The following is a 17,551-nucleotide window of genomic DNA, read 5'->3' as shown; positions in this document are numbered from 1 at the left end:
TTGCTATTAATGATAATAGTAATTTGTATAGTGCTATTTCAGATTTCTTTTTTCTAGTTTAATACTGCTATTTCAGTTTTAAAGGTGTCATCATTTTTTGTATATTGAAATTCCATTGGGTGCTACATGAAAAATTCTTCATATTGGTAAAAAGTGCATAATTGTCAAATTTACTCGTGATATTTGTATGAAAATATACAAATGAATAGGGGTTCTCTTGTCCTTATATATTTCTCCATTTTTTAGAAATTATCTATTTTTTTAAATTGATTTTTTTTTGGAAAAATGGTCATTTTCGCCCCTAAGCTTTTTTTGTCTGTCAATTTAGTCCCTAACTTTTATTTTTAGCCAATTTAATACATGAATTTAATTTTCGGATCCAATTAAGTCCTTCTACGACGGCGCCGCCACCTAAAAATAATTTAGCTCCTAATTTAATATTAAATAAGGACATTTTGAGAACTTTGAATTATCTCCTCTCCACTGCCAGGCTCCGCCACCAACCACCCGCCTCCTCCTTTATGATCAGCGATTTTGGAATGTCAGCAACACCAGTAATCCACACTTTGGCAATTTGGCAACAATTTGGCAACCCGGCGAGGCCCCTGCAATCTCAAGACCCCACCAAAGAAGATGAACCACCACCACTGCCACCCCAGCAGCTGCCCCTCTCACCACTACCACAGCCACAACCACCGCTTCAACTACCCCAAGAAAACCAACCTTCCACCTGCGAAATTTGCATCAAACCCATAATTTCACCAACCCAATTATTCAAAAGCCCAAACAATGAAAAATGCGGGCCCCACCCATTCTGCAAATTGTCAACCATAACAACTATAGTACCAAAGTTCTTCCATGGCGGTAAAAATCACAAAAGCCTCAAGTCTCCAAGAGTGGAATCCCATGTTTGAAATAGAAGCCTAGCCACCTTAGGCATGCATGTTTAGAGTAGAAATAGGAATTCCCTCTTCCAAACTCACTGACACAATAAGACAAAATCAGAGCATCTCAAGGAAGGCTGAAGAGTTAACGAAGGCAGAGGCAGCAGCCAAGTTGAGGGAGCAACGGCGACTAGAGGAGAAAGCTAAGGCTCTGGAGGCACTGGAGAGGAAAAAGAGGATCGCAGAGAAAGCGCAAATGAGGGCTGAATTACGAGCACAGAAAGAAACCGAGCTCAGAGACAAGGTAAGAAATTTTGAATTTCCAATTCATGTGCCTGAGTAAGTGTGCTTTTCTTCACTTGGCTTTCCATCAATGACGTCCGTTTGATTTGTCTAGGAAAGGGATAAGAGGTTGAGGAAGAAGGAGAGAAAGAAGGCCGGTGGAGCAGAAGTTCCCGATGGAAACGATATTGGGGAATGCACTCCAAAATCTGAAATCGTACCTGGAACAATAAAGGAATCTGAGGTTAAGTACTGTTTTCCTACCGTTACCAAAAGATCTCAAAAACCATCAGTTGTGGTGAAGCAAAGCAAGACAAAATCTATCCCTCCGCCACTTAGGAACAGAGGTAAAAGAAAAATGCAGCAGTGGATGTGGATAATTTTGACATGCGTGGTTGTTATTGCTCTGTTCTTGCTAGGAAACATTGGCTTCTTCTCCAATCTTTCAAATTTTAGGCTGCGGAGCCATAGTAATCCCTCCGCCGGTGGATTACTGGTGTTGCTGGTATATCCAAAATCGCCGATCATGAAGGAGGAGGCGGGTGGTTGGTGGTGGAGATTGGTAGTGGAGAGGAGATAATTCAAAGTTCTCAAAATGCCCTTGTTTAATGTTAAATTAGGAGCTAAATTACTTTTAGGTGGCGGCGCCACTGTAGAAGGACTTAATTGGATCCGAAAATTAAATTCATATATTAAATTGGCTAAAAATAAAAGTTAGAGACTAAATTGACGGACAAAAAAAGTTTAGGGACGAAAATGGCTATTTTCCCTTTTTTTTTTTACAATCTCAACTAATGACTAATGAGAAAATTTTCATGCTTCAATTAAGAAATTTTGATACGTATAATAATAGGAGATGGAGTCCAAGAGTAGGTAAATAGTTTTTAATGAGCAATTTTTAATTATAATTACCAATACTACTAAAATGTAATCAATTGGAGTGTTTTATTTCTTTTAATTAGTGCCACGTTAAAATGAAATAATTCTAATTAAAAGACATGAGGGTAATTTAGGGATAACAAAAATTAAGATAAAAAAGTACTTACACTTACACTTACACTCCCCAATACCAACATTTATACTTTGTATATAGTAATGATAATGATATTCGAAAACTATTTTTCCCTCACCTGACTGGTGATCATAAAGACAAGAAAGGAACTAACAGATTTGTCCTTGAAGGAGAGCCTGTTAAGTTTGAAGTATCAGCTTTGGTTCTTGATGTCACTATGTCATTGTTCAAAAATGGCAATTACATAAAGGAACCAGATGCATGGACCACAGAAAAGATAAATAAGCCCACTAAGTACAGAGCTATGAAAAAGAGATTGAGTTTGCAACTAATCACCACCTATAAAATTTACAGTTTCATCCATATCTTGCGGTATTTTTGGATATTAACAAGTTGTTTACATTTGACCCGAAAAGGATAAGAAAAAAGTTGGAGCAATGTCACACCAATTCCATTAGTAAAGGATCACCTGCGGACATCAGTTTTATCAACTTCAGAAAATCAGACTCATTGGAAACTATCCACGGATGCACTGCAGGTACGTGAGCAGAATAAAAATCCTGGGAATCTATAGATGAAGCTTCTGTCTTGTAGATCATTTTATTCAGCACAGAATCAAAATTTTGAGGCACATCCATTGCCATGAAGAACACAGGCACCGCAATCTTGTGGTGAATGTCAAGATCGCCCACAAGATCAACAAGATCAATGAAATCCTGAACAAATTTCCGAGGCACGTAAAACACTTCAGAGCCACAGAAAGCAAGGCTCTGCTCACTCGGGTTGCTTCCCTTGTAATTGACCTGAAGATGAGCCGGCATTGTACTTACAACTTTCTTGACCATGTCTGCTTGCTTCGAAAACCAAGATAAATTCTGGTCAATGGCTGTCCTTGAAGTAGGCACCTGGAATTTGGTTAGGAAAGAGACAGAGAATGAGCAAATGGTGATTGGGAGTCCGAAACGTAGGGAAAACATTGTTTGGGCTCATACTACCTGGTTTGCAATCCACAGTTTTGATCTATCTGCTTGCACCAGATGCCAGTAGTTTAAGATTGTATTGTCGTGAAGAAAAAGGAACCCTTCTGTACTATTAAACCTGTAAAATATTTTTGGCAGATATCTGCAATTTAACTGAGCATTAGCAAGACAAAGGCACCAACCATGGACTCTCAGCACACTCAAGAGGCCAACTTTCAGCATGGAAAAATGGATAATCCAATACAAGATCTCACTCTAAGAGAAATGTATAATAAACATGCACATGAAAGATAAATAGGAGTACGGTAATTGACAGCCGAGCGAAAGGTAAAAAAAAACAAAGACTGCCAATGCCTACTCTTGCCTTTCATCGCATATGAAATTGAGGAAACAGAAAAAAAGGAAGCTTCCTAGCTTCAGTACCAGTTAGCTAGTTTCCTACTTTCTGGAAATTTTAAAAATTCTATTCAAAAAGCACTGTTCAATATTACAATCATAGATCAAACCTTGTTAAAATTGCTGAGAATACCTATATGATCTACTTCAATGCCCTGTATAGGACTTTACAGTGGTTCATTTAGATCCAAGTTTCTCTCTCTTTTTTCTCAAGCATTATGGACTTTCAATAAATTTTCTGTTTGCTCTAAATAACGTTGGAATGACTTTCAATAAATTACTGTTAGTCACCATGACTTGAGGAGCTGTAGTCTCACATACCAATGTGTTAACAGCATTATCTCTAAAACGAAAAACCCATCACAATCCCAATTGTGTTGAAATTCCATGAACTGGCAAAGAAGAAACTAAATCAGCTAACTACTATAACATGTTTTACCACCCCCCTCCCTGCAACTATATTCAGGTAAATTCTTTTATGTCTGGAATCCTTTTGGGAAAAGAAAAAGTGAAGGATAATGACAACTTATTAGAATAATCAGTCAAATGCAAATCAAGGATGATTATACAACAACTAGAATATTATTCCACTTAAAAGTGTTGCTTACAAGAAGTCATTAATAGAATGATAAAGGAAGAGAAGCTATAACGAAGCTTCAAAATATTAAGAGTTGGAGGGATTCCATCTGTTTAGCAAATAAGAATGTATTCCTCAAGATCAATATCCATTTCCTTTCCTGTTCATTTGCCATAGGAGATTCAATGTCATTGAAATGATTTGATGTTCTATATGTAAAACAAAGTCTTTTTTTTCCCCCTTTTTCTTAGGCATAGTAGGAAAACCAACAGCAAATCCCCAGAGCTTAAGGATCATGCACCTATCGTGCTCTGCTTATTGGATAGCTAACTAGTTTGACATGAAACCAGACAAGTACTCTAGAGGTTCACTTATTATTCAAGTGAGACATGATATGACACTTTAATTTTCTCATTTCACTTTATACGTCAAAGCCATAGCCACTATTGTAAAAGGTAGTATCATTTTCACTGAAGGAATCTAGAAAAATCTGAGCTATCTACTAATAACGTACACCAACTCCTACAACATACACCACCAGGGCTACAATCCACGATTGCCCCTCCCATCTCCAATTGCCCCAACACCTAACTAAAAAAGGAGAAAGAGGAGAGTGAAGAAATGCCAGCAGCTATCAGAAATGTGTGATTGAAATTTTTTCGTTTCTTTTTCCATAGCTTTCCTATATGTTCCTAAATAGCATATTATTTTCACAGCATGAAGATGATTCACAGTCCTATACTATACAGCCAAAATTGGTATTTATCAGCTGTGCTATTGTCCGACGGCATCAAGTGAAAATTTTGATTTTAACTCTTGTTTTCTGTGAGCATATGATTTGGCAACCAACTATATGTACAAGGGAATATTTAATTCGAAAACTCCTAAGACTTAAAGGCATCAGTCTGCGACTCTTAATATTCCTTAGTTCGGCTACACGGAACATGATAGGAATCCTAAAGCAAGACACTTTTCATGTCAAAACCTCTTTCACAAACAAGTAAAGGTTTAGTGACTGTGCAATGCTGCCAAACTTCATAATTAAGGATTGTGCATGAACTAACTTAAGAAGCCAGAATTCCTTCCTTACAACAGGATCGTGCATGAACTAAACCGAGACACCAAAATTTCTTCCTTACAACAAGATAAAAGAAGGCAAAATTTCTTCATTATGACAGGATTCAATATTAAGAATGTACCATTCTTCCCCTCTTTTTTCTTTTAACTTTTTCTAGAATGTTTATGGCTGGCTTTACCTATGGGAAATACACTTCTAAAAATTGAAGTGTTATCTTGAAATGCTTCAACATGTATTCTCAAGCAAAGTTCTCTCATCTTTTGAAACATAACAACAAGATTGATCTTTGATATTCACTGTTTTCATGCTATTGCTGCTTAGTCGTATATTCTCCGAAATGGATCCATCTTTTATGTTAATTTATTTGCCTTGATCATTACCATTAGTAGCTTCATCACATCTATGAGATGATAAATAGAAGTTTAACCATGTAAACAATCAGAGTAGTCAGCCAGATAAACGAAGCACTCTGAAGCAGAAACAACTGAAAATCTTGATTGGAATAATATTCAATAAGGAAGCATGTAAGCAGTAATGAGATAATGTGATTCAAAATGTCGTCTACATACTTGTATAGTTGGTCCAATTGCCCTTGTCCAATTGCAAGATCTGCATCAGCCTGGTTTGATAGAATAACCACTGTTTTGAATATTCTGCCATAAAGCAATCTCCATTCTAAAGCAGTTTGTTGGACAGGTCCACTGACAAACATAATTAGCACCACATTACCAAAACTCTTCCTCCATCTAACTAAATTCCCTATTTCATAATTCACTGTTCCCGACTCCTCAACTCCAAGATGCACAGAAGGTAGTTTTCGAGGGACAAATTCCTTTCTATCTCCAGGGACGATTTCTCCCTTTTGTCCATCCAATTCAATTTGGAATATGCTTGGCTGCTGATATCCAACAGAAAGCAAATCTTGCAACCAAGCAGCAGTATATTTGACATCATTTTCCCCCCAGAAGCCTTCTTCAGCCATGGCATAACTCAAATCCAAAATCTTCTCAAATAACCTATGCTTTTCAGATCTCCAAGAAATCAAGAACTTTATTAAACGGCCTACATTTACATGAAGGTCTTTCTCCTCGGAAAAAGGGTATGCTTCAAGTTCATCATTTCTATGAACTGTTGGAGGATAAACCACAACATAACCACCAATTTCCCACAACAACCTTTGTCCCCAGTAGCCCCTTGAGACATCAGATGCCATCTTGCTAACAGAGACGGGAAGCATCAAGGACCAAAATGCATTATAATGAAACAATGTATTGAATGAATTCACCGGCACCATCATACCTCGAGGCAATGCAACTTTAGGAGCATGTTCGTCAAACTCTATATCGAATGTTTCCAACCCTGCTTTTCTGGTCGAATAGAATACCGAATCAACATCGGGTAATCCATTGCTTATTCCCTGCTGTATGTACTGCATTCCTCCAGACACTTCACTGTAAAACTCCTCGTGATTAACTTCACCGACATTTTCCAATGGCAATCCTCTAGGCCAAACTGATCTCTGTCCAAAATGAACGTAAGGATTCACAGCAGTCCTATTCGCAGTTACATGACTATACTGCAAAATCCTCTGCTCTTTTGCTATATCTCCATCAATCTCCAAATCAAAATGCTTCCCTATCTCCCCACCTATCACTTCCCCGCGATCATCAGCATCAAAAATCTTCCTAGCACCGTGCTGGATTGCAAAAAGATAGCCCACAGTTTTCCTAACAAAAGAATCATAAGGAAGGTAATCCACTACTCTGAACCCCAAATTTGCTTGGTCTTCTAATGACAAGTATATTGCACCCTTCAAAATCCAATCTTTTGGGGTTTTTACGTTGCCTATTGCAAGAACTTGCCAACCCTTTATCCTAACCAGGCTCTGGAGTGAAGCAGAAGGATAGTCTGAAACTGAAACCACAATCCACTGTTCTGAGTGGAAGGAAGAATAGGGTGAGGACTTGTCTAAAATGGGCTGGATTGAATTGAGGTCAAGCTTTGGAAACTTGAGCTTTTCAGGGTGGTTTTGATGGGAAGTTTTGAAGCAAAAAATAGAGTTTTGGGTGGTATTGGAAGTTTGCAAGAAGAAGAAAAGGGCTGCTACTGTGAGTGTTAAAATGCAAAAAACAAGCAGTTTCAAGGAGTTCTCAGAAACCCATGTGGAAAAATCAAAATTTCTTGGCTCATTGAAGAGATTGACATGCTTTGGTCTGATGTAATGGGGTTTTGACGATTTTACAGAAGAATCATCTTGGACCATTTTTGTCAAAAACCCACAAAACTTTTGATGCGGGTTCTCAATTCTGAGCGCAGAAACCCACCAGAGACAGCCACAGACACAACACAACACACAGCAGTACGGTGCTACTCTGATCTGAAGTTCTCTGTTATGGTAGTATAGTTTGTTACCTGAGAATGTGGGAAGAAAATGAATCTAAACTCTCATGAAAATGGAATGCTTGATACAAAAACAGAAAGACAAACAGACATTCATAAATGGTAAATTCTGTAGTGTATTGTTTCTGGATTCGGATCTAAATCAAGAAGGAATTATGAAATGTGAAGTGAAGTTAATGGAACAGTTTCTTGATTTGGCCGCCGACAGTTTTGTTTATTAAAGTTCAAATTGGAATGCTTCAGTGAAACTTTAACACTCTTTGCAGACACTCTGTACTAACATTTTACAGTACAATCAATAACCATACTTTAACTCTCTCCCGGTTCAACGTTGCTCCCATCTGTTCATGTCCAATCATCAGGCCAGGACCCATGGGGCCAAATAGGTCGAGCTAAATAAAAGGACCATTGATTAGTGCCCAACAAACCAATTATTCCTAGTTGGCCACTAAAAGATATTTAAAAGATTTAAAATTTTACTCGGACGTCGATTAAGGGCATGCATTCTAAAAATTCATGCTTTCCTGAAAATTTTGATAGTGGAATCCGGTGGCGGTTCAATTTTCTTTGAATTTTTCTTGAATCTCTTTAGGTCCCTCTTTCCCTAGTATAAAATAGAAGTACGTTTAGAATAAATTCTATCATGTCCGGACAAAAAAAAGATTAGTGCCCAACAATCTCTAATAAGTTTTCACCAACTCATTCATGCTGTACTTTTAAAAAATAAAATAAAATAAAAACATCATCATTTCAATAAATTTTGCACTAAATCTGTTTGTATCTATGTATATTTAATGTAATTTCTGCTATTCATTATTGAATATTTGATTTTCAAACATCCACGAGATTAAACACTTTTTTTTGGTTGTTTTTTCAGAAGTAAAGGCCCTTTTTTTTTTTTGCTTTGAGCATGTGGTATCCTCACCCTCAGTAAGACTAATCTGGATTCAGCCAAGGAGCGCTTGCAGAATTCAACTCCTACTCGGGAGTAAAAATTTGAGGCAAACTTTGAATACTAGATATGACTTCAAAATAATAGGGGTCAAGGTCGGTCAGTAGAACGATAGAGGATAAGCTTCATCGTGTGGTCAAAACTTTTGAAAGTGTTACATGCACAAATACAACTTGTGATGTCCCGTTAGCATTAGAAATGAAACGTGTAATCAGCACACTTAGATTCTGATTCAGCAGCCCTCTGAGATTGGAGTTTAGTCAAGTAAACATAGAAGCTTTCCCGATTAACACTGATTCCGCTTTAGTTCAAGTAAAAAGGCTTCTTTGGAAATTGGAAGTCATTTTAGAAGATGACATTAAAGAGATCTTAACGAATTTGCAAATTTAGGCTGGTGAACTTAGACAATTAAACTAGAGCGAATTGCGCGAAATGTCACTAAACTATTTCAAAATGCCGGTTCTGGTCACTAAACTTTTTTATTAGCGCGAAATGTCACTGAACTCGTAAATCTGTACCATTTTGGTCACTCCGTGTATTTGTGCTGTTAGGAGAGACGGAAATCAACTTTTTGAGGGGCAAATTCGTCTGTACACGAACTCATAATTAAGCAGGGGACATCAGACGCCAAAATAAATAGCAATGAGTAGTGAAGTGATCGATCATTTTATCGTTCCATCTGTAGCAGTAAACTCGCTGCTGATTCTCTTTTCCGCCTGATGCAATTTTAAAGCTAATTTGGGACAACATACATACCCCACTCCCATGTTACCCAGCCAGGCCGGTATGATTGATTATCTCCCTTTTCCCCGCAAATTGCTGCCAGCATAATTTCTAGTCTTCTCGATTTTCACATCCGTCAGGATCTCTCCTTCATTCCGGCGAGGCAAATGGCACTAAGAAATGTGCTGCTTTTGCTAGCTTTGGTAAGCCTCTGCAATGGCTTAGAAATTGCCGATCGTTGGAATATTTTGAACCCAGAAAGGAGGGCTCCGCTTCTGGGCGGCGCTAGCTTGAAGAACTACTGTGAGAGTTGGAGGATGAATGTGGAGCTAAACAACATTAGGGGATTTGAGGTTGTCCCACAAGAATGCATCAGCTATATAGGCAAGTATATGACGTCAACTCAATACAAAACAGACTCCCAGAGAGCAATTGAGCAATGCCATCTGCATCTCACCAGCTGCTGCACTTTGAAGGGCGATGGCAAAGATGCCTGGATCTTTGATGTTGACGACACCTTGTTATCCACCGTCCCATACTTCAAGATTCATGGCTTTGGGTAAGCAAGTCCATCCATCTTCACTGATTTCTTCCTCTCTTTTTCCACTTCCACCCCCTTTTGAATTGACAATCTAGGAGTCAGTCAACAAGGTCTCCTGAAATACATCCTTACAGCCTCTGCCAAATTCCACCACCATTTCGCCCCAAGCATTGGCAAAACCTTTGATTTGATCCTTGAAGCTCTCTGGCTCCGCCGATGTTTCATTCCCGATGAATCAACCCCAAATTTCTTGGTCTCGAATGCTAGCGTCGAAATTCCAATTACTTCGCCATTGAAACTTATCCCAGTATCTTCAACTAAACTAGCTAACTCCTCCCTCCATGACCTCGAAGAAGATCCCATTACCTCTCACATTTCCAGAGTTCTTTGTGTCTGTAGATTTATGAATTAACCCATCCTCCTACAAACAATTTAGGTTGGAGAGTTTCAAAGAAAAGGCTGTACAGACGAATTTGCCCCTCAAAAAGTTGATTTCCGTCTCTCCTAACGGCACAAATACACGGAGTGACCAAAATGGTACAGATTTACGAGTTCAGTGACATTTCGCGCTAATAAAAAAGTTTAGTGACCAGAACCGGACTTTGAAATAGTTTAGTGACATTTCATGCAATTCGCTCATTAAACTAAGGGCTTGTTATGAGTTGATAGTTTTAGTTGATTATAAATTCTGATTATAGAGATAATCAGTTTTTAATAGTTAAAATTTTTAAAATCCTTAATCAATTAAAGAGTAACTCTTGCTGATTCTGATTGTTTTCTAAAACAGCTTTTCATAATCAGAATCAGCAAGAGTTACTCTTTAATTGATTAAGGATTTTAAAATTTTTAACTATTAAAAACTGATTATCTCTATAATCAGAATTTATAATCAACTAAAACTATCAACTCATAACAAGGCCTTAAGATTGGTAACATGTTAATTAGCATTTGAAGTCAATCTGCAAGCACATTTCTGTGTTTGATTTTCCAACTCTCATCCTTATGAATGCCATAGGAAACATAACAAACCCTTTCAAATCAATGCCTAATTTGTCTTAAAAGGCAATTGTGGGGTTTTAACAAAATTTTATTGTGGCGTCAATATTTGAGCTTTGGCAATAATATCGTTTTCCAACTAGTCATCCAATTGAGACAAATCATTTTATACCTTTTAAGAGTAGCACTGCATTGCTCGACTTATGACGTAACAATTTGGTCCAAAATTTCCAATTTCTATATAGTAAAAGAGTATATTATCCCATAAAAGTTGACGTTGACTTATCACTTATCAGAAGTAATAGCGATGCGGTTGAAGCTGGAAAATATCATCACATTTTTCAATTGTGAGTTATTTGTCCCTCGTTTGACTCTCTGCTAAAGAAGAAGATCATGGTTTGGTGGGAGGCAGTTTTATCACCAGCCCTTCAAGTTTTGTTTGACAAATTAGCTTCAGGAGACATCCTAGAGCTTCTGAGAAGATGGAACATAAATGATTTGCTTCTTGAGAAGCTGAAGATTGCTTATTTCACCTGCACAGTGGTGCTCGATGATGCAGAGGAGAAGCAGTACTTCAATCCAGCAATACAGACATGGCTGGACATGCTGAAAGATGCTGTTTATGAAGCTGAAGATGCACTGGATTTTCTGGCCACTGAAGCCTTGAGATGCAAAGTGGAGCTTAGCCCTCAAAGCCTTTCAAATCAGGTAAGGAATAAGAACTTTCTTGCAAATAATTTTAGTCCATTTGATGAAGGAATGAATGTCAAGATTGAGAAGATTATTGAAAAACTGGAATTCATTGCAAAACAAAAGGGTATTCTTGGTTTGGAAAGTAGTGGAAAAGGGATACATGGAATGATGCACAGAACTCCAACAACTCCATTGGTTGTTGAATCTTGCATTTATGGCAGGGAGAACGAAAAGGAGGACATAATAAAGTTATTGTTAGCTGATGATGGAACTAATAACCAGGGATTCTCTGTAATACCAATTGTGGGTATGGGTGGGATTGGCAAAACAACACTAGCTCAGATTGTTTACAATGACAAGAGGATAGATGAGGCTTTTGATGTAAAAGCTTGGGCTTGTGTTTCAGATGACTTCAATTCGATAAATATAACCAAGGCACTATTGGAATCATCAACTGCTAAACCTTGTGATACAATGAACTTGGAGCTTCTTCAGAGGGGCTTAAAACAAACTTTGAACAAAAAGAGATTTTTAATTGTTTTAGATGATGTTTGGAATGAGAATTTTGAGAATTGGAATGAGTTATCAATCTCTTTCATGGATGGGGATCCACGGAGTAGGATCATTGTGACTTCTCGTAACGAAGGGGTTCTAAGAGTCATGAAGGCACTCCCAGCTTATCGTCTTAAGGAATTGTCAGATACACAATGTTGGTTGTTGTTCCAAGATCACACGCTGGAAAATGAACTCAGAAAAGTACTTGACTTTGAGACAAATAGGCAGAGAAATAGTAAAGAAGTGTCAGGGCTTGCCTTTGGCTGTGAAGATGCTAGGAGGCTTATTGGCTTCAAAATTAGATGTCGTCTATTGGAATCAAGTCTTGAATAGCAACCTGTGGGATTTACCTCAAAAAAAGAATTCCATTCTGCCATCCCTAAGACTGAGTTACCATCACCTACCTCCCAATTTGAAGAGGTGCTTTGCATATTGTTCAATATTTCCCAAAGGCTATGAATTTGAAAGGAAAAACTTAGTCTTGCTGTGGATGGCAGAAGGGTTTGTGCAGCCAGGAGAGAAAATTAGTATGGAAGAGGTAGGTGACGAGTACTTTTCAGAGCTACTGTCAAGGTCATTTTTTCAAGAGTCTGCGCTCAATAGATCTCGGTATGTCATGCACGATTTGATAAATGATTTGGCTGGAAGTGTATCAAGGATATCATGTGTTAGGCAAGAGGAGAATTGGCAAAAAGAGCATCTTGAATGGTCTGAAAAAGTTCATCATTTTTCTTACATTCGCAGCAAATATGATGTCTTCAAAAGATTTGAATCACTGACTGAGGTGTCTTTGCGCAGCTTTTTACCTTTAGGATCAGTTTCTGGAACACAGTTCTGTTTCCTGAGTAATAAATTTCCGTGTGACTTCCTGCCAAAATTCAAATGTCTAAGGGTATTATCTATGAGTTGTTATTTCATTACTGAACTCCCAGAATCCATTGGGAATTTGAGACTTTTAAGATACCTTGACCTTTCTTATACTAGAATCAAGAGCCTTCCTGAATCTTTGAATGTTCTATACAATCTACAAACACTTTTATTATGTGACTGTGCTGATCTTAATAACTTGCCAGCTAATATTGGAAAATTGATTAATTTGCGGCACCTTGACATCAGTGGAAGTGGGATACAAGCAATGCCAATTGGAGTGGAAAATTTGGTTAGCCTTCGATCATTACCTGAATTTGTTTTGGGTAACGTTGGTCCTCGTGGAAGTACAACACAAGAGATGCCAATAGGAGTGGATAACGTTGTCACCCCTCCATTTCTACCTGAATTTGGCTTGGGCATTGTTGGTTCTCGCATTGATGGATTAAGAAACTTGTCACATCTTCAGGGTTCACTTTCACTATCAGGGTTAGAGAATGTGGACAATTTGTGGGATGCAAAGAATGCAAACTTAAAAGGGAAGCAAAAACTTACCACATTGGTGATGGAGTGGAGCAGCACCTTAAGTGAGTTGCAAAATGATAGAGTTGCAACAGATGTCCTTGAGATGTTACAACCCCACCAAAATCTAGAAAAGTTGACAATTAAGGGATACAATGGTAGAAAGTTTCCAACTTGGATTGGGGATCCTTCATTCTCTAAGTTGGAGTGTCTGAGTGTAACTGACTGTAAAAGATGCAGATCTTTACCTCCACTTGGATCTCTACCTTCACTCAAGCATCTCTATATTAAAGGTATGGATGCAGTAAAGAGTATTGGTGCTGAGTTTTATGGGTTTAGCAGTTCTTCTTCAAAATCTTTTGCATCACTAGAGACTCTAACATTTGAGGAGATGATGGAATGGGAGGAGTGGCTCTTACCTACTAGTGATGGCCACTTGGAAGTATTTCCCAGTCTCCAGGAACTTCAAATTGAGAAGTGTCCAAAACTGCGACAGCAATTACCTCAGCAACTACCTTCATTGGTAAAGCTACACTTAACTGAATGTGAGCAGTTATCTGTTTCACTTCCTCAGATTCCACGACTGAAGATTTTGAACTTAAGAGGCTGTAACTATATGCTACTTAGCAGTAATCTTGCAATCAACCGTCTTGCTTCATTTGAGCTTCACAACATTTCAAGTCTGAAGCATCTACCAGAGTGGTTGCTGCAATATATGCCTACACTTAAGTGGTTGGTCATTGTTGATTGTTCTGACTTTGTACATCTGGCAAGATGCAAGAACGATATGCAATATTTAACTTCTCTTCAGCATCTTGTGATTCGTAATTGTTCTATGTTGGTTTCATTGTTTGAGGAAGAACAGCCGCTGCCTCAGAAACTTGAATACTTGGAATTGGACTCCTGCCATAGTCTGAAGAAGCTACCACATGCATTGCATAGCCTCACAGCTCTACAAGAACTGATTATTACAGATTGTCCAAGACTTGAGTTGGTTCCTGGGACCACATTCCCTTCTAACCTGCAAGGCCTGGTGCTCCGAGGATGTGGTCTAGACTTGTTACCTGAACCAATGATAAACAATATCACATCCCTCGAGTTCTTGTGTATTGGGGGGTGTTTAGTTCTTTCTTCATTTCCAGGAGAAGGGAGGCAAGTTCCAACTACTTTCAAGCAACTCACGATTGATCAGTGTCCCAATCTTGAGTTTCTTCCTGAAGGGATTACACAGAGTAGCAACATATCCCTTGAACTGCTAGAGATTTTCGACTGCCCTTCTATCACATCCTTCCCAGCCGGCCATTTGCCCACCACATTAAAAGTACTTACTATTTGGAATTGCTGTAATCTGGAGTCACTAGAAGATATTGCAACTGATTCGATGTCTCTTGAATCTCTTCGGATTGGTAACTGTACAAATCTCATTTTCTTACCCAAATGCCTAAACAAGCTTGGATGTCTTGACTATTTGGAAATTGATGGTTGTCCGGGGATTGTCTCATTTCCCCAGGGTGGACTTCCTTCCCGCAGCCTCAAAAAGTTGCATATACTTGATTGTGAGAATCTTATGTTCCTGCCAGAGTTGATGTTAAGCCTCACATCTTTGAAAGAACTGAAGCTGTCCAATTGTCCTAGCATCGCCTCCTTGCCAGATGGTGGTTTTCCAATTAACCTTGTCTCACTAGAAGTCAAGGATTGTGAGAACATTACACCATTGTCCAAATGGGGTTTGCATAGACTAGCATCACTTGAGAAACTCAAGATACATGGTGGGGTCTTGGATGTTGTTTTCCCTGAGTGGTTGCTTCCTTCTACTTTAGACACTCTTCACGTTGGAAACTTACCTAAGCTCAAGTCCCTTTCTCCTTGGTTGCAACATCTTTCTTCTCTAGAGGAACTAAAGATCATGGAATGCCATGAGCTCTTTAACTTGCCAAAAGAGGGAGTCCCACCAATGCTTTCTTTCCTAGAGATCAGAGGATGTCCTAAGCTGCAACAGGACTGTGAAAAGAATTGGTCCGAGATCGACCACATTCCCTGCATTTCGAATCATTTGTGATGCAGACACTGCACAATGTAAGTGAAAACATATCATTTGAAGTTCTACTAGAAAATAATTATCTCGCACAATTATAGACTATCATACACCATCTGGTGACATACTCTAGACTTGGGGTGGTAATTCTAGAATGGTGGATTCTTTGTCAGGTCTAAGTTCAGTTTAATCCTAAGTTATAGTTCAGATCTCCAAATAAAAGTTTTTTAAATAAATAAATAAATAAGCTTAAGTAGGTGGTGTGTACAAGTACTCTCTTGATTGGCATGATCCTAATATACTGACATCAATTTCTTTATTCTTTTACCAGTTTGTGGTTTCATATAGCTGATACCATGTTTAAAGTATTATCATTTGATGATTTTCCTTGACTACAGATAAGCTGGTGGAGAGAAGTTTCCTGGCTCTTTAAGTCTGAAGAATTGAATGACTAGAGTGCTCTTTCAAGCCCAAAATCCAGTTAAAAAAAGTTTAATGTAACTGCCAAGTAATTTCGGATAAATGCATGTCTAAGCATTCTGAACTTCTTATTTTTAAGTTGTAACATCTCTGTAAAAGATGAAACGTCTAACATTCTATTTTGATCTCGTAACATGTGTAGCTGTGCCTCTGTCAGCCGTGATTTTCCTTTGCTGCTCTCATTCATGGAATTTGTCCACCAAAGAGCTCATGCATTCTGACCAAGTTCCTTCCCTGAAAAACACGTATGCCTATTAAGGTGTTGACTGCAAACTCTGTCATCGGTAAATGTCTGGTCTTGCAGTGAGGTAAACATGATTTCAGGTCTGGTTTTTTTGAACCTTCAATTGTTTCTCTAAAATTTGTGATCAAATATTGTTTCTGTGCCAGGGTTGTCTTAAGGTGGTATTTTTTCCCATCATCTCAAGCCTTGTCCCCTATTCGCCATCCTATGGAAAGGCTTCAGTACTCTCAAACATGAACTAGGCTTCAGTATTCCCAAACATGAACTTCAGTTCCTAGATTTTGGTATAGACATGCAGTTCCCAAGGGATGAACAGGATACCTTGGTTTCAAATCTTCATTTTACACAGCTACCAAATCTGCACGGTGCAGGATTGTGTATTGTGCTCACCAAAGAATACATCCAGGAAATAGTTTTGAGTTCTGAATTTCTTTTCTTCGATATACTGGTAGAACTATCGAGTATCTTGAATTGTCAACTACTGAACAGAGATAACATAGCCAATTTTTTTCTTACATTTAAGTGTGTCAATTTTAATCCTTTGTCAGTATGAGTAATGGTTCACGTGCTTTGCACATGATTGTAATATCTTAAAATATATTTATTCTTTAGATACTAAAATTTTTTTATGAAATTTTGATCATCAACATCATAATATAGTATTTTTATGTTTTTTTTTTTTAAGCTAGTTACTTTTAAAAATTTTATTAAATGAAAAGAGATAGAAAACATTCCAATGTAGTTGACATATCCCTTAGCATTGAATTTGAAATCATGAACCAAACACTTTTTGATTTATAGCTTGAATTCTAACATATCAAATATTGATAATATCATGTTCTATCAAAATTATTGTATATTCATGATTCTATTGCATATAAACCACAATCATCACAATTTTTTATAAATGAATAATATAATTAAGTTAGAAAATTAAACATACATGTAATTTGAATTCTTTGTATTATGTTAATTCTATTATTGTTAATAATGGAGTCTAAATGATCAACCACGTAAAGTTTTTTTTGGTTTGTACATTCTAACAATTGAAATTTTATAGATAGAGATAGTTGAAGTTTTTTCTATTTTGCTTTTCTTTTATTCATGTTTTTAGCACAATCCAATGCGAAACAAAAGCAACAAGTCTACTTTTTTCATATAAGCACAATATTTTTGGTTTTAGTATTAGTTTTTTCGATGATCATGGAATTGGAATGAGAATTGTGGCCAATTAATAATTTTAGTATTAATTTTTTGGTGTTTTATTTTTTAATTGCCAACTTTTAATCCATAACCGCTATCATTATTATCAACTATTGGAATGCACTAAATAT

The 17,551-nt window shown here is 37.6% G+C and overlaps 3 protein-coding genes across 5 annotated transcripts; 2 read left to right on the top strand and 1 right to left on the bottom strand.

Moving 5' to 3' along the window:
* Window positions 1-2,357: 2,357 nt before the first annotated feature.
* LOC113761596 (probable glycosyltransferase STELLO1) lies at window positions 2,358-7,876 on the bottom strand. The gene is made up of 3 exons (XM_027304664.1): window positions 5,779-7,876; window positions 3,174-3,300; window positions 2,358-3,083 (listed from the first exon to the last, which is right to left on the bottom strand). The coding sequence occupies exons 1-3, from the start codon at window positions 7,470-7,472 to the stop codon at window positions 2,619-2,621; spliced, it is 2,286 nt and encodes a 761-aa protein (XP_027160465.1). The 5' UTR covers window positions 7,473-7,876; the 3' UTR covers window positions 2,358-2,618.
* Window positions 7,877-9,239: 1,363 nt separating this feature from the next.
* On the top strand, window positions 9,240-9,847 carry LOC113759544 (acid phosphatase 1-like). The gene has a single exon (XM_027302117.1). It carries the CDS (start codon window positions 9,452-9,454, stop codon window positions 9,845-9,847), a length of 396 nt encoding a protein of 131 aa, XP_027157918.1. The 5' UTR covers window positions 9,240-9,451.
* Window positions 9,848-11,377: 1,530 nt separating this feature from the next.
* Window positions 11,378-16,734, top strand: LOC113760453 (putative disease resistance protein At3g14460). Of its 3 annotated transcripts, none has more exons than XM_027303033.1 (4): window positions 11,378-15,534; window positions 15,892-15,990; window positions 16,116-16,281; window positions 16,364-16,734. In XM_027303033.1, the coding sequence occupies exon 1, from the start codon at window positions 12,257-12,259 to the stop codon at window positions 15,515-15,517; it is 3,261 nt and encodes a 1,086-aa protein (XP_027158834.1). In that variant the 5' UTR covers window positions 11,378-12,256; the 3' UTR covers window positions 15,518-15,534; window positions 15,892-15,990; window positions 16,116-16,281; window positions 16,364-16,734. The 3 variants fall into 3 exon arrangements, with proteins under 3 accessions (XP_027158834.1, XP_027158833.1, XP_027158832.1); XM_027303032.1 differs by having other exon boundaries at window positions 15,892-16,001; XM_027303031.1 differs by having other exon boundaries at window positions 15,892-16,281.
* The last annotated feature ends 817 nt before the right edge of the window (window positions 16,735-17,551 follow it).

The sequence above is a fragment of the Coffea eugenioides genome, chromosome 2, assembly GCF_003713205.1.
Source record: "Coffea eugenioides isolate CCC68of chromosome 2, Ceug_1.0, whole genome shotgun sequence".
Lineage (NCBI taxonomy): Eukaryota > Viridiplantae > Streptophyta > Magnoliopsida > Gentianales > Rubiaceae > Coffea > Coffea eugenioides.
This window is presented reverse-complemented; position numbering and strand designations above follow the sequence as displayed.

Excerpts from the sequence above, each read along its gene's own strand:
- LOC113761596 (XM_027304664.1), bottom strand. The coding sequence starts at position 7,472 with ATGGTCCAAGATGATTCTTCTGTAAAATCGTCAAAACCCCATTACATC. Across the intron at positions 3,301-5,778 it reads CAATTGGACCAACTATACAA|ATATCTGCCAAAAATATTTT; the intron begins GTATGTAGACGA and ends GTTAAATTGCAG. Across the intron at positions 3,084-3,173 it reads AACTGTGGATTGCAAACCAG|GTGCCTACTTCAAGGACAGC; the intron begins GTAGTATGAGCC and ends ACCAAATTCCAG.
- LOC113759544 (XM_027302117.1), top strand. The coding sequence starts at position 9,452 with ATGGCACTAAGAAATGTGCTGCTTTTGCTAGCTTTGGTAAGCCTCTGC.
- LOC113760453 (XM_027303033.1), top strand. The coding sequence starts at position 12,257 with ATGAACTCAGAAAAGTACTTGACTTTGAGACAAATAGGCAGAGAAATA.